Here is a 15,019-nt window from a genome sequence, read left to right as displayed (position 1 = left end):
GAATCCTTGAAGATTTTTCTAGAGGGAATACTGATGGAATTGTTAGAGGAATCTCTGAATGAATGCCTGACGAAATCCCGGAAGGAGTTCCTGGAGGAATCCATCGAAGAATTCCTGGAGGAAGGAGGAAGGAGGAGAGGAATCGCTAGAGGAATCCGTGGGGGTAAATCCTAGTGGAAGCCTTGAAGAAATTCATAGAAGAATCCCTGGAAGAATTCACAGAGAAATCGCTAGATGATTTCATAGTGGAATCCATCGGAGAATACTTAGAGGAATGCAAGGAAGCCTTGGAGGAATTCCTAGAGGAATCGCTGAAGGAATTCCTTGAGGAATTACTGAAGAAATATCTGGAAGAGTCTTTTGAGAAATATCTAGAAGAATCTCTGGAGAAATTCATAGAGGAATCCCTGGAGGATTTCCAGAGGAATCCATGAAGGAATTCCAAGCGGTATTCCTGAAGGAATTCCGAGACGCATTTAGAGATTAATCCCTGTAGGAGATCTTAGAGGAATCCCTGTAGAAATTCGGAGAGGAATTCCTAGAGAAATCCTAGGAGGAATTCCTTGATGAATTCCTGAAAAAAAAATCCTGGTGAATCTCTGGAGACAATCTTAGAGGAATTCCATGAGGCATCCTTAAAGGAATTCCCAGAGGAGATCCTAGAGGAATCCCTGAAGAAATCCATGGAAAAATTGCTCAAGCAATTGCTTTTTATTTTGATTCTGAAGAATAAGACTAACACCGTAAATGTCCCTAAAGTCTTGGCCTTGGTCTCCCCCTTGATCTTTCTTAAACCCCATTCGATCATCTCAAATCCGCTTTACCCCTCCCTTCTTAATCCTCCGAGAGACGACCTCATCACCACTCCCCCCTCCGCTCGCGCGTTTAACCCCCTTGAAACCAACTGAAAACACCACTGTCAATCAACGCTAATCGTGCTGAGGCCTTCCGTGGCACGGCTGTAGACTCTGCCCACTCGTCCCATTTTAACTTCGCGTAAAACTTGTCTAGCCTCTCTTGAAACCTTTCAGAAAAACCTGGCCTTCATATCCTTCCTTTCACTCACCATCCTTCAAACTATCCTGAGATTCCTGTCTACCCTCCCCTTCTTTAAACCACCGGAAACCTCCGAGAACCTCTCTTAGGCTCCCCCTAAAATCTCACTGAAAATCATTATGATTAACCTAGCAGCTGCTTCCGCTTCGCTTAGAACCAGTGAATCAAAATTCAACCATCGCGCAACAATAATGACAATGTCGCAACCTGTATTTGTTGCGACAAACAAACCCATGCGACATAAGTTTGTCCCAACTTGAAAATAATGGGATTTACATCGTACACCACGAGTTTAGTGATTTTTAATCCTTGCATTGCGATTTTCGAACGGTAACTTCGAGTCGGTAAACACTGCAGCTCTGGTGAAGCTCTATCATCAAACAGTTTCGACTTTGGGTTAGCAATAATTGATTATTCACGAGTTGAAAAGTACGCAACAAATTCAGCTTCCGTTTTGTCTGCAACAAAAAATGTCGAGATCATGTCATTATCTGTTACCAGTAGGGATAAAGAATAATCGTCGCACCTTCTTTGTTGCTTGTTTTGTGCCTCTTTTGTCTGACAATTCTCTTCACTGCTTAGAACCCTCCCTTAGAAACCTTATATACCTTCCTTTATCATCCCAAAAAAAAACCTAATTAGCCTGTCCTTAAACTCCTTAACCCCTCCGCTACTCAACTGAAGTGCCACTGAAACCCACATCCCCTGGTTCGGTTTCAGAAACTCATCTTCCTGAAAATGGATAACCTCAGAACAGAAGTTATGCCAAACCGAGAATCCCACGAAAAAAGAAGGTCACAAGAAACTCTATGTTATCAGCATAAAATCTCTATCCACGCAATTGAGTACCTATTTAGTAGTCTTCAGACTTATCAAATCTTCGATCTCTTGATATTAGTGCACTAATGCCATGAAGATGGAAGGTTCAAAATATCTAAAGCTAGAAATATAAGATGGAGAGTAGAAAGTAAAAGATGTTAGTTAGATTTTTTTCAACAGCAATCATGAATGTACCAAACTGAGCAAGTTCGAGGAGAACTTTATTTCTGCTAGAATTTGCCTACTTGTGGAGCTTTCCAAATCTCTGACGCAATTCATGAGCCAAAGTTTGAGGATATTTCATTTTCTATTTCCATCAGAAGCTTAAATTGTTGAACGTTGTTAGAATGCTGATAACGATGAGCAATGAGCAGCCACAGAACTTCAATCTGCTAATATCTTATTGATGAACAATTCAACCAGTTTGCATTTATATAATTTCGTACCACTCATTCAGTGAATATGTCGAACAAACTTGTACATTATAAGCCTACATTGCAGTTCGCACATTGCATTGGGCAAACATACCTACCTACTGCACATGCAACACACCTCGTGAGTTAATTAATTAGCTAGTACCTATTCAATATCGCCGTCATGGCACATTCCGCAATCGAAATTCCACCAATTAGCTCTACCACCTCCGTTCATTTCCCATACCAGTGGACATTCCGAAGGACGCCGTAATTAGCATTTCCTACAGCCAACCACTGTTGGCCACCATCCAGCGCCGCTACGCCATCCGGCAGGCCAAGTGCTTCGAATGCTGCTGCGACCGCTGCCGGGATCCGACCGAGATGGGCACCTACGTTGGGTCCATCATTTGCCCACAGTGTCGCAAAACCAAGGTATGTTTGTATCTGGGGGGGGGGGGGGGGGGGGGGTATTTGTGTGACTTACATGCGATTTGATTATTCAACGGTGGGTTCCCATTCTACCTAGGGTGTGGTGGGGCAAAACTGTTTAAGATGCAGAATTGTCGTATTGAATTCTTGAAAAACTATTCGGAAACTTCCTGGGGAAATTTTTCGAGAACTTCTTGGAGGAATTCTTGGCGGAATTCCTCGAAAAATACCTAAAGTTCCTGTAAGAATTCTTGGGAGAATACTTGAAGGAATTCCTGGAGAAATTCCTGCAAAAAAATCAGAGAAACTTCGGGAGGAATTCTTGGAAGAATTTCTGGAAGAATTCCTGGAGGAATTCCAAGAAGAATTTCTAAAGAAATTCCTGGAAGAATTCCTGGAGCAATACCTGGAAGAATTCCTGGAAGAAGTCCTGGAAGAAATCGTGGAGGAATTCCTGGAAGAATTTATGGAAGAATATCTGGAAGAATTCCAGGAGGAATTCCTGGAAGACTTCCTGGAGGATTTTCTGGAAGATCTTCTGGAGGAATTCCTGGAAACACTCCTGGAGGGATTCCTGAAAGAATTTCTGGGAGAATTTCTGGATGAATTCTTGGAGGAACCCTGAAGAAATTTTTGGTGGAATTTCCGGAGAAATTCCTGGAGAATCTCCTGGCCACATTTCTGAAGAAGTCCTGCAAAAATATCTGCCAAAATTCCTGGATAAGATTCTGGAGAAACCCCATATGAAATTCCCGCCAAAAATTTATTAGAAAATCTGAGAGGAATTCCTGGAAGAATTCCTGGAGAAATTCCAAGAAAATTTCCTGGAGGAATTCCAAAAAAACTCCTGGAGGAATTCCTCGAAAAATTCCAGCAGGAATTCCTGGATGAATTCCTGGAGGAATTCCTAAAGGAATTCCTGGAAGAATTCCTGAAAGAATTCCTGGAGGAGTTCCTAGAAAAATTCCTGGAGGAATTCCTGGAAGAATTCCTGGAGGAATTCCAATAAAAGTTCCTGCAGGAATTCCTGCAAGAATTCCTGGAGGAATTCCTGCAAGAATTCCTGGAGGAATTCCTGCAAGAATTCCTGGAGAAATTCCTGCAAGAATTCCTGGAGAAATTCCTGGAAGAATTCCTGGAGGAATTCCTGAAACAATTCCTGAGGAAATCCCTGGAGAATTCCTGAAGGAATTCCTGGAAGAATTCCTGAAGGAATTCCTGGAAGAATTCCTGAAGGAATTTCTGGAAGAATTCCTGAAGGAATTTCTGGAAGAATTCCTGAAGGAATTCCTGGAAGAATTCCTGAAGGAATTCCTGGAAGAATTCCTGAAGGAATTCCTGGAAGAATTCCTGAAGGAATTCCTGGAAGAATTCCTGAAGGAATTTCTGGAAGAATTCCTGAAGGAATTCCTGGAAGAATTCCTGAAGGAATTCCTGGAAGAATTCCTGAAGGAATTCCTGGAAGAATTCCTGAAGGAATTCCTGGAAGAATTCCTGAAGGAATTCCTGGAAGAATTCCTGAAGGAATTCCTGGAAGAATTCCTGAAGGAATTCCTGGAAGAATTCCTGAAGGAATTCCTGGAAGAATTCCTGAAGGAATTCCTGGAAAATTCCTGAAGAAATTCCTGGAAGAATTCCTGAAGGATTCCTAGAGGAATTGCTGTAGGAATTCATGAAGGAATTATAGGAACAATTCCTGGAGGAATTCCTGGAAGAATACCTGGAGTAGTTCCTTGAAGGATTCTCAGGGGAATTACTGTAAGAATTCTTGGAGGAATTCCTGAAAAAAATATAATTCTTGGAAGCATTTCTGGAAGAATTCTTGGAGGAATTCCAGGAGGAATTCCTGGAAGAATTGCTGGAGGAATTCCTGTAAGAATTCCAGGACGAATTTCTTGAAGAATTCCTGGAGGAATTTCTGGAAGAATTCCTGAAGGAATTCGTGGAAGAATTCTTGGAAGAATTCCTGGAGGAATTCCTGGAAGAGTTTATGAAAGAATTTCTGGAAGAATTCCTGGAGGAATTCCTGGAAGACTTCCTGTAGGATTTCCTGGAAGATCTTCTGGAGGAATTCCTGGAAAAACTCCTGTAGGGATTCCTGAAAGAATTCCTAGAGGAATTCCTGGTAGAATTCCTGAAGGAATTCCTGGAAGAATTCCTGAAGGAATTCCTGGAAGAATTCCTGAAGGAATTCTTGGAAGAATTTCTGAAGGAATTCCTGGAAGAATTCCTGAAGGAATTCCTGGAAGAATTCCTGAAGGAATTCCTGGAAGAATTCCTGAAGGAATTCCTGGAAGAATTCCTGAAGGAATTCCTGGAAGAATTCCTGAGGGAATTCCTGGAAGAATTCCTGAAGGAATTCCTGGAAGAATTCCTGAAGGAATTCCTGGAAGAATTCCTGAAGGAATTCCTGGAAGAATTCCTGAAGGAATTCCTGGAAGAATTCCTGAAGGAATTCCTGGAAGAATTCCTGAAGGAATTCCTGGAAGAATTCCTGAAGGAATTCCTGGAAGAATTCCTGAAGGAATTCCTGGAAGAATTCCTGAAGGAATTCCTGGAAGAATTCCTGAAGGAATTCCTGGAAGAATTCCTGAAGGAATTCCAGGAAGAATTCCTGAAGGAATTCCTGGAAGAATTCCTGAAGGAATTCCTGGAAGAATTCCTGAAGGAATTCCTGGAAGAATTCCTGAAGGAATTCCTGGAAGAATTCCTGAAGGATTTCTTGGAAGAATTCCTGAAGGAGTTCCTGGAAGAATTCCTGGAGAAATTCCCTGAAGGATTCCAAGAGGAATTCCTGTAAGAATTCATGGAGGAATTCCTGTAAGAATTCATAGAGGAATTCCTTGAAGGATTCCCAGGGGATTTCTGTAAGAATTATTGGAGGAATTCCTGAAAAAAATTCTAGAGGAGTTTCTCGAAGAATTCTCGGAAGAATTCCTGGAATAATTCTTGAAAGCATTCCTGGACGAATTCTTGGAGGAATTCCAGGAGGAATTCCTGGAAGAATTGCTGGAGGGATTCCTGTAAGAATTCCTGGACGAACTCCTTGAAGAATTCTTGGAAGAATTTCTGGAAGTATTCTTGGAAGAATTTCTGGAAGAATTCCTGGAGGAATTCCTGGAAAAATTTCTGGAGGAATTCCTGGAAAAATTCCTGGAGAAATTCCAGGAAGAATTCCTGGAGGAATTCCTGGAAGAATTCCTGAAGAAATTTAAAAAAATCCTGGAGGAATTCTCGCAGGACTTTATGGAAGAATTCCTGGAAGAATTCTTGGAAGAATTCCTGGAAGAATTCTTGGAGGAATTCCTGGAAGAACTACTGGAAGAATTTCTGGAAGAATTCCTGGAGGAATCCCTGGAAGAATTCCTGGAGGAATTCCTGGAAGAATTCGAGGAATTAAAAAAACCTGGAGGAATTCCTGCAGGACTTTCTGGAAGAATTCCTGGAGGAATTCCTGAAAGATTTTTTGGAAGAATTCTTGGAAGAATTCCTGGAAGAATTCCTGGAAGAATTCTTGGAAGAATTCCTGGAAGAATTCTTGGAAGAATTCCTGGAAGAATTCTTGGAGGAATTGCTGGAAGAGTTCCTAGAGGAATTCCTGGAAGGATTTCTGGAGGAATTCCTGTAAGAATTCTTGAAGGAATTCCTGGAAAAATTCCCAGAGGAATGCCAGGAGGAACTCTTGGAAGAATTCGTGGAAGATTTCGTGGAAGATTTCGTGGAGGAATTCCATAAAGAATTTCTGAAGGAATTAAAAAAAAATGCTGGAGGAATTCCTGCAGGACTTCCTGGAAGAATTCCTGGAGAAATTCCTGGAAGATTTCCTGGAAATATTCTTGGAAGCATTCCTGGAAGAATTTTTGAAGGAATTCCTGGATAAATACCTGGAGGAATTAAAAAAAACCTGGAGGAATTCTTGAAAGAAATCCTGGAGGAATTCCTGGAAGAACTCCTTGAGGAATTCCAGGAAGAATTGCTTGGGGGATTCCTGTAAGAATTCCTGGACGAGTTTCTTGAAGAACTCTTGGAAGAATTTCTGGAAGTATTCTTGGAAGAATTTCTGGAAGAATTCCTGGAGGAATTCGTGGAAAAATTCCTGGAGGATTTCCAGGAAGAATTCCTGATGAATTTTAAAAAAAATCCTGGAGAAATTCCCGCAGGACTTCCTGGAAGAATACTTGGAGGAATTCCTGGAAGAACTACTGGAAGAATTTCTGGAAGAATTCCTGAAGGAATTCCTGGAAGAATTCCTGAAGGAATTCCTGGAAGAATTCCTGAAGGAATTCCTGGCAGAATTCCTGAAGGAATTCCTGGAAGAATTCCTGAAGAAATTCCTGGAAGAATTCCTGAAGGAATTCCTGGAAGATTTCTTGGAAGAATTCTTGGAAGAATTCCTGAAAGAATTCTTGGAAGAATTCCTGGAAGAATTCTTTGAAGAATTCCTGGAAGAATTCTTGGAAGAATTCCTGGAAGAATTCTTGGAGGAATTGCTGGAAGAGTTCCTAGAGGAATTCCTGGATGGATTTCTGGAGGAACTCCTGTTAGAATTTTTGAAGGAATTCCTGGAAAAATTCCCAGAGGAATGCCAGAAGGAACTCTTGGAAGAATTCGTGGAAGAATTCGTGGAAGAATTCTTGGAGGAATTGCTGGAGGAATTCCTGGAAGAATTCCTGGAGGAATTCCTCGAAGAATTTCTGAAGGAATTAAAAAAAATGGAAGATTTCTTGGAAGAATTCTTGGAAGCATTCCTGGAAGAATTTTTGTAGGAATTCCTGGATGAATCTGGAGGAATTAAAAAAAAACCTGGATGAATGCTTGAAAGAATTCCTGGAGGAATACCAGGAAGAACTCCTGGAGGAATTCCTGGATGAATTGCTGGAGGGATTCCTGTAAGAATTCCTGGACGAATTCCTTGAAGAATTCTTGGAAGAATTTCTGGAAGTATTCTTGGAAGAATTTCTGGAAGAATTCCTGGAGGAATTCCTGGAAAAATTCCTGGAGGAATTCCAGGAAGAATTCGTGGAGGAATTCCTGGAAGAATTCCTGGAGAATTCCTGGAAGAATTCCTGAAGAAATTTAAAAAAATCCTGGAGGAATTCCCGCAGGACTTTCTGGAAGAATTCCTGGAAGAATTCTTGGAAGAATTCCTGGAAGAATTCTTGGAGGAATTCCTGGAAGAACTACTGGAAGAGTTTCTGGAAGACTTCCTGAAAGAATTCCTGGAAGAATTCCTGGAGGAATTTCTAGAAGAATTCCTGGAGGAATTAAAAAAAATCCTGGAGGAATTCCTGCAGGACTTTCTTGAAGAATTCCTGGAGGAATTCCTGGAAGATTTCTTGGAAGAATTCTTGGAAGAATTCCTGGAAGAATTCTTGGACGAATTCTTGGAAGAATTCTTGGAGGAATTGCTGGAAGAGTTCCTACAGGAATTCCTGGATGGATTTCTGGAGGAATTCCTGTAAGAATTCTTGAAGGAATTCCTGGAAAAATTCCCAGAGGAATGCCAGGAGGAACTCTTGGAAGAATTCGTGGAAGAATTCGTGGAAGAATTCTTTGAGGAATTGCTGGAGGAATTCCTGGAAGAATTCCTGGAGGAATTTCTGGAAGAATTTCTGAAGGAATTAAAAAAAAATGCTGGAGGAATTCCTGCAGGACTTCCTGGAAGAATTCCTGGAGGAATTCCTGGAAGATTTGTTGGAAGAATTCTTGGAAGCATTCCTGGAAGAATTTTTGTAGGAATTCCTGGATGAATACCTGGAGAAATTAAAAAAAAAAACCTGGAGGAATTCTTGAAAGAATTCCTGGAGGAATTCCTGGAAGAACTCCTGGTGGAATTCCTGGAATAATTTCTGAAGGAATAAAAAAAAATGCTGGAGGAATTCCTGCAGGACTTCCTGGAAGAATTCCTGGAGGAATTCCTGGAAGATTTCTTGGAAAAATTTTTGGAAGCATTCCTAGAAGAATTTGTAAGAATTCCTGGATGAATACCTGGAGGAATTAAAAAAAATCCTGGAGGAATTCCTTGGGGAATTCCTGAAAGAATTCCTGGAGGAATTCCTCGAAGAACTCCTGGAGGAATTGCTGAAAGATCTCCTGAAAGAATTCCTGAAAGAATTTTTGGAGAAATTCTTTTGGGAATTCTTGCAGGGATTCTTGGAGAAATTCTTGGAGAAATTCCTGAAGAAATTCATGGAGGAATTCCTGGAGCAATTCTGGAAGAAATACCTGGAGGAGTCACTAGAAGAATTTCTAAAGAAATGCTTCTAACAATTCCTGGAATATTTTCTGTGGGCATTACTAGGTTATTTCTGGTGCTATTCTTGCAGCAATTCCAGGAAAAATTCCCTGCCAAAGTTCCAGGATAAGTTTCTGGAAAAACTCCATAGTAATTTCCCGCAAAGAAATATGGGAAACTCTGAGTGGAATTCCTGGGGAATTCCTGGAGGAATTCCTGCAAGAATTCCTGGAGGAATTTCTAGAAAAATTGCTGGAAAAATGCCTGGAAGAATTCTTGGAGGAATTCCTACAAGAATTCGTGGATGAATTCCTGAAGAAATTCCTGGAAAATTTCCAGGAGGAATTCCAAGAAAAATTTCTGGAGGTATTTCTGGAAAAAATCCTGGAGGGATTCCTGGGAAAATTCCTGGAGGAATTCCTGCAAGAATTCCTGGAAGAATTCCTGGAGAAATTTCTGGAAGCACCCTACCCGACCTGGACCCGAATTCCTGTAGGAATTCCTCGAAGAATTCCTGGAGGAATTCCTCAAAGAATTTCTGGAGGAATTCCTGGAAAAACTTCTGGAGGAATTCCTGGAAGAATTTCTGGAAGAATTTCTAAACGAAATACTTTAAGGAATTCTCGCCGGAATGCCTGGAAAAATTCTTGCAGATATTTCTGGAGGAATTCTTGGAAGAATCCTGGTGGAATTTTTGGAGGAATTTCTGGAGGAAATATTAGAGGAATTCTTGGAGGAATCCCTGGATAAAACCATTCCTGAAGGTATTCCTGGGGGTGTTTTTTTGAGGAATTGCTGGGTGAAATTCTTGGAGGAATTTCTGGAGGAACTCTTGGAGGAATTTCTGGAGAAATTTTTGGAGGAATTCCTTGAGGCATTCCTGGAGGAATTCGTGGAACAATTCCCGGAGGAATTCTTGGAAGAATTCTTGGAGGAATTCTTGGAAGAATTCCTGGAGGAATTCTTTGAGGAAAACCTCGAGGAATTCCTAGACGAATTCCTAAAGAAATCCCTTGAGAAATTCTTAGAAGAATCCCTGGAGGTATCTTTGGAGAACTCCATCCCTGAAGGAATTGCTGGGGGAATTTTTTTAGGAATTGCTAGAGGAGATCTTGGAGGAATTCCTGGGGGAGTTGTTTGAAGGATTCCTGGGGGAATTTCAGTAGAAATTCCTGGAGAAATTCCTACTGGAATTCTCGGAGAAATTCTGGAGGGTTTTCCGAGGAAATTTTTGGAGAAGGTTCTGCAAACATCCGAGGAATTAATCCAGAAACTTAACTAGGAATCCCTCTGGGACAATTTGTTCAACGGAATTGTTGGAGGAATTCTTCCAGGGATTTTCTCAGGAATTCCTACACGAATTATTCTGGATTTCTAATGTAACTTCTTCAGAATTGTTTCTGGACTTTTTACAGAATTATCCCCAGAAATTTCTCCAGAAATTTCTCCAGGAATTCCTCCAGAAATGTTTACACGAATTCCTCCAGTTTTTTTTTTTCATGATATTTTGCTGGGCTTTCTCCAGGAATTCTCCAAGGATTTTTTGCAGGAATTTCTTCGATTATTTCTTCGGCAATTCCTCTTATAATTTCTCCAGGAATTTTGGTAGGAGTTTCTCCAGGAAATCCATGTAATATCAATAATTCTAGGAAGTTTATCTTTTGAATAGTTATTTTTAACCCCAAAGCCATCAAAAGACTAAACTTCACCCCACTATACTCTTTTCCATCCCACCTTCCCACCAGGTTGTCCCTTTCGACCCGTTGGACCTCCGTTCGGAGTGGCAGTGCGGGAGCCGAAAGTGCTCCTTCCGCGAGTCAGCCATCAATATGGTGCGACGGAATGAGCTAATCCAGGCAACTGTCATGGCGCTGAGCCGTTCGCCTTCACCACGTGACGAATACGAACGCTTTCTGGTTACACATTTGGGACCCCCAAAGGACGACGGTGATGGTGACGGTGTCGACAGTGGGATGCTCCTGCACCTCTGGAATACCAATGTGCTCCAGGTGAAGTACGCCCTGACGCAGCTTTACCACGGAGGTGAGTACGTACCTAGTCTTAAATTAGATGGGAAGGGGCTTCAATTCATGATGGGTGAGAACGAGGATGCCCATTAGGTTGGGATGTGCTTGGATTAATTTAATTTAACGATTGCGGCTAAATGTGCTAATGTTTCGCTTCTAGGAAGGAATCCAATCACAGCTCTGAGATGGGGCCACTTTACTAGATTTGATTATATAATGAGCAAACGTTAATGGGTAAGCTGCGTACAAAGGAGCATTGAAGCTTCTGATAATGGTACTGCATTAGCTTTGCTAGGAATGGGCGGTAGAATTGTTCTGGATGCATAATGAAACAGTTTTCCATTAATTCATCAGTAAAAATAACGTCTCAAACTATATTTACATCCCATCACTTGAGCATACCTTCTTCCAGATATACTTTCAGAACTCTTCCGGAACTATCACCAAAATTTCCTCAATGAATTCCCTACAAAACTATTCCAAGGACTTTTCTGAAATTTATTCAGATATTCTTGCTTGGGATACCTCCAAGCATTGCTTCAGTACTCATTTCAGAGATTCCTTGATTAATTCCTCAAGAAAATCATGCTCGCCATTTTTTACGAATTGCCATCTGGAATTTCTTTGGGAGTCCTTGGAAAAAAAATACTTCAGGAGCTCCAATAGCAGTTTCTCAGGAAGTCGCTCCAGAAATGCGTAGAAAGAATGTCCACAGATGCTTTCAGAATTTCCTTTATGAATCCTTCAAACAGTTTCTCCATGATATTTAAGGGATTTTTCAAGGTACTTTCTCGAGATTCCTCCAGTGATACCCTCAGTTATTTTTCCAGGGATTTTCCCGTATTTCCATCAGGGATTTTTCCATAAATTTCCTCCGAACACCAACCATGTGTTCCTCTAGGGGTGCACTCAGAAATTCTCCTCAAGATTCCCCTAGGAAGTTCTTCAAGGGTTCTTGCCGAAATTCTTTCAGAGATTCTCCAAAGGTTTCGATCAGAGATTCACCAGAAGTTTCTCGTGGGGCACCCCCAGCCGTTCAGTCATAGAATAGTTCACAGATATTCTTCCAGAGATTTTTCCAGGATTTTCTCCAAGAATTATGCAATTTCTACAAGGGTTCACCTAGGAATTCTTCCATGCAATACTCCAGAAGTCTTTCCAGAGATTGCCCAAGGAATTCCTGAAGAGGTTCTCCCCTTTATTTCTTAAGAGATTATCTTTGAAATTCTTCCTGGCAGCATCCTAGGAGTTCATCCAACAATTCCCCCAGAAATCCTTCAGATATTTTCTCGTGAGTTCGTTTTAGAAACTCTCGCAAGAGTATCCTCAGGGATTCCTCTATGAGTTTTTACAGAGCTTTCTCCAGAAACTCCTACATGAATTCTGGAAAAAAATTGGGTGAGTACAGGATAAATTCTGAAAAAAAATATCTGAGAGACATCCCGGGAGCAACACCGGAAGAAATCTCCAGTGGAACTTCAAGAAAAATACCGCGAGATCTTTTAAGAAGCATTCTGGCAGAAATTCTAGACGAAAGCGCACGATAATTTCATCAAGAAATTATAGGAGGAACTCCGGAGAAAATGCAGTGAGCAATTCTGGGAGCAATTCCGGGAAAACCTCTGGAAGAAATTCCGGGATGAACTCCTGCATAAAACCCATGGAAATTTCCTGAAAAAGCATCTGGTAGGATCTTTTGTAGAAATACTATTGGAATTCTGGGAGAAATCTCTCAAATTTCTCTGGGATAAATCCCGGGAAGAACTCCTGGAGAAAATCCCGGAAGGAACACCGAAAAGAAATGCTGAAAATAGGAGGAATCCCGCGACAACATCTGAGAAATATCCTACCTAGGAGAAACTCTTGTAAAAATCCCGGGATGAGCCCCGAAGAAAATCCGATGAAAATTTCTTTGAGAAAATGCAGCAGGATCTTTGTGATAAATATCGCGAGGTACTATACCTTTGGGATGAATCCTGTCAAAAATCCTGCAAGATCCTTGTGAAAAGCTTCGGACGAATTCGGTCAGAGTTCAGGAATCCTGGAAGACTCTCAAGGAGGAATTCCGGAAATAATTGCCGGAATAGTAAGAATATTCAGGTAGGAATCTTCGGGAGGAATTTAGGATGGAATATACATAGAAAATGTCGAGAAAACGAAAAGAAATATGTACTGAGAAAGAAGTCATGAGAGAAATCCTAGAAGACATTCCAAGAGATAATTCTTAAGGAGTTCCAGAAAGAATCTCTGAATTTCTGGAAAAATTTTAGCTACCAGATACTTCCGCGTCCATTCAGAATTTGTAGCCTCTTATCGGAATCGTGGGCTTGCCTGCTTAACCCTTATGTGGCCAGCAGGGTACCCGGGTACCTTTTTCGATTTCAAATCTCGATATTTTAATGGGTATTGAGAGTAGGAAGTTGAAACTCTGCTAGATCAAATAACTCGTGAATATATATCCATTAATGGGGTTGACCGAATTTTAAAGTGAAGAGGAGCAGGGAAGTCTTATGTTTTTTTTTATTACGTGCAATGCCGGCAAATTCTTCGGAGATCTCCTCAGAAGATCCAGGAGGAATCAGGGATGCCTCAAAGTGTTTCATCAAGGATTCCTTCAAAAGCTCCTTCAGCTATTCCAACAGGAGTTCTCTTAGATATTCTTCCAGAAGTTCTTTTAGGAATTCCTTAGGAATTTCTTCAGAGATTCTTTCAGGAGGAATCAGGGATGCTTCCTGGAGATCCATCAAGAAATCCTCCAGAAGTTCCAGAAGGTCTGAGGTCACGCTCCTCGTGAGAGAGAGAGGATTCTTCGATTTTCGGAACTTCAATCGTAATATCTCGAATATGAAGCCAAATATTACAATTTCCACAAGACAATCTCTTCAAAATATATTTTAGAATATTCAGTTAAAATTTCATGATCTTAGACTTAGCCAAATTTGAATTTATTAGAAAAGAGTAAACTGTTGTCAAAAGCTGTTTTCGCCACCTTGACACTTGTTTCTAATATTTGAAGTAATTAGAGGCATTTGATCGCAAAATCGTCCCGACAATCTCTGAGGATATTTCTTACGATCATTTTAGTCCAAAAAAAAGTACGCTAACTATGGTACATTTTTAGTAGTCTACATTTCATTTCAGTAAAAATCTAAAAATTGTTATGAAACTTCTCTCATATGAGAGAAATTATTTTCTCATTTTCTCCGCTCGTAACAGACAAACAAGAGCACATGGAATTGTGGTGGTGGTGGAATTGTGGGGTTCAGGGTTACCAGGATTGGTCATGCGCATAACACGCATAGTTGCATTTCTAACAATAATATTTACATATTACATATAGTTATTTATTTCGCTTTAGAATATTTTTCATCTTTCTAAAGTAACGACCAAAATGGAACTGAGCCTGCTTTAGTTTTCTATGAGAACTTCCTCGGTTATTGGTTGAGAGCTTACTTTGCCAATCGATCATTTTTCGTTTGTGAGGAATTCACTCTATAACCAAGGAAGTCCAGAATATATTATCCAATGAGAAAAGATCCTGGCTCGACCGAAAAAAGTTCTATTCCAATCTCGTACTTCGTTTAGCCAAAGATGGCAACCCTATGTTGCTCACAATGATGATCCTCTGTATGTTGCTCTGCGTTTGCTCCCACAGTGCGTTTAGTGGAACACGCTTTGACTGCTCGAATATATACCAAATGCACAACTTACTAATACTAAATAATATATCAAGTTCGTTGGAAGTCAATTCACTTATGACTTTCCTGTTCAGATACACTGAGCAATACCCTAAATTTATGCCCCATGGTATTGTAGGGATTGAGAGGCATATACCTACTACTGCGATAATCCGAAGGGGCGTGAGGCACCCTTTTAGATTTGGTAAATATGCGGATATTAGAAGTGACTGAAATTACATAAAATATTTTATTATCGTAATAAATGATAGAGTAAATGAAACAAAAAAGAGTATAAAAAAATTCAACATAGTATACTACGATGAGAACAGGTAAAGTATTTACATGACAAAGTAAGGT

At 40.6% G+C, this 15,019-nt stretch overlaps 1 protein-coding gene across 2 annotated transcripts in view; it reads left to right on the top strand.

Moving 5' to 3' along the window:
- The window catches only part of LOC109397833 (SET domain-containing protein SmydA-8), an 89,535-nt gene that overhangs the window by 48,310 nt on the left and 26,206 nt on the right, over positions 1-15,019 (top strand). For both annotated transcript variants that reach the window (XM_029855025.2, XM_029855026.2), the window contains exons 4-5: positions 2,539-2,723; positions 10,701-10,998. In XM_029855025.2, the coding sequence (XP_029710885.1) occupies positions 2,539-2,723; positions 10,701-10,998 (483 nt within the window). The remainder of the gene's footprint in view (positions 1-2,538; positions 2,724-10,700; positions 10,999-15,019) is intronic.

The sequence above is a fragment of the Aedes albopictus genome, chromosome 1 (assembly GCF_035046485.1).
Source record: "Aedes albopictus strain Foshan chromosome 1, AalbF5, whole genome shotgun sequence".
Taxonomy (NCBI): domain Eukaryota; kingdom Metazoa; phylum Arthropoda; class Insecta; order Diptera; family Culicidae; genus Aedes; species Aedes albopictus.
Note: the sequence above shows the minus strand (reverse complement) of the source record. Positions and strands in the feature narration are given on the sequence as shown.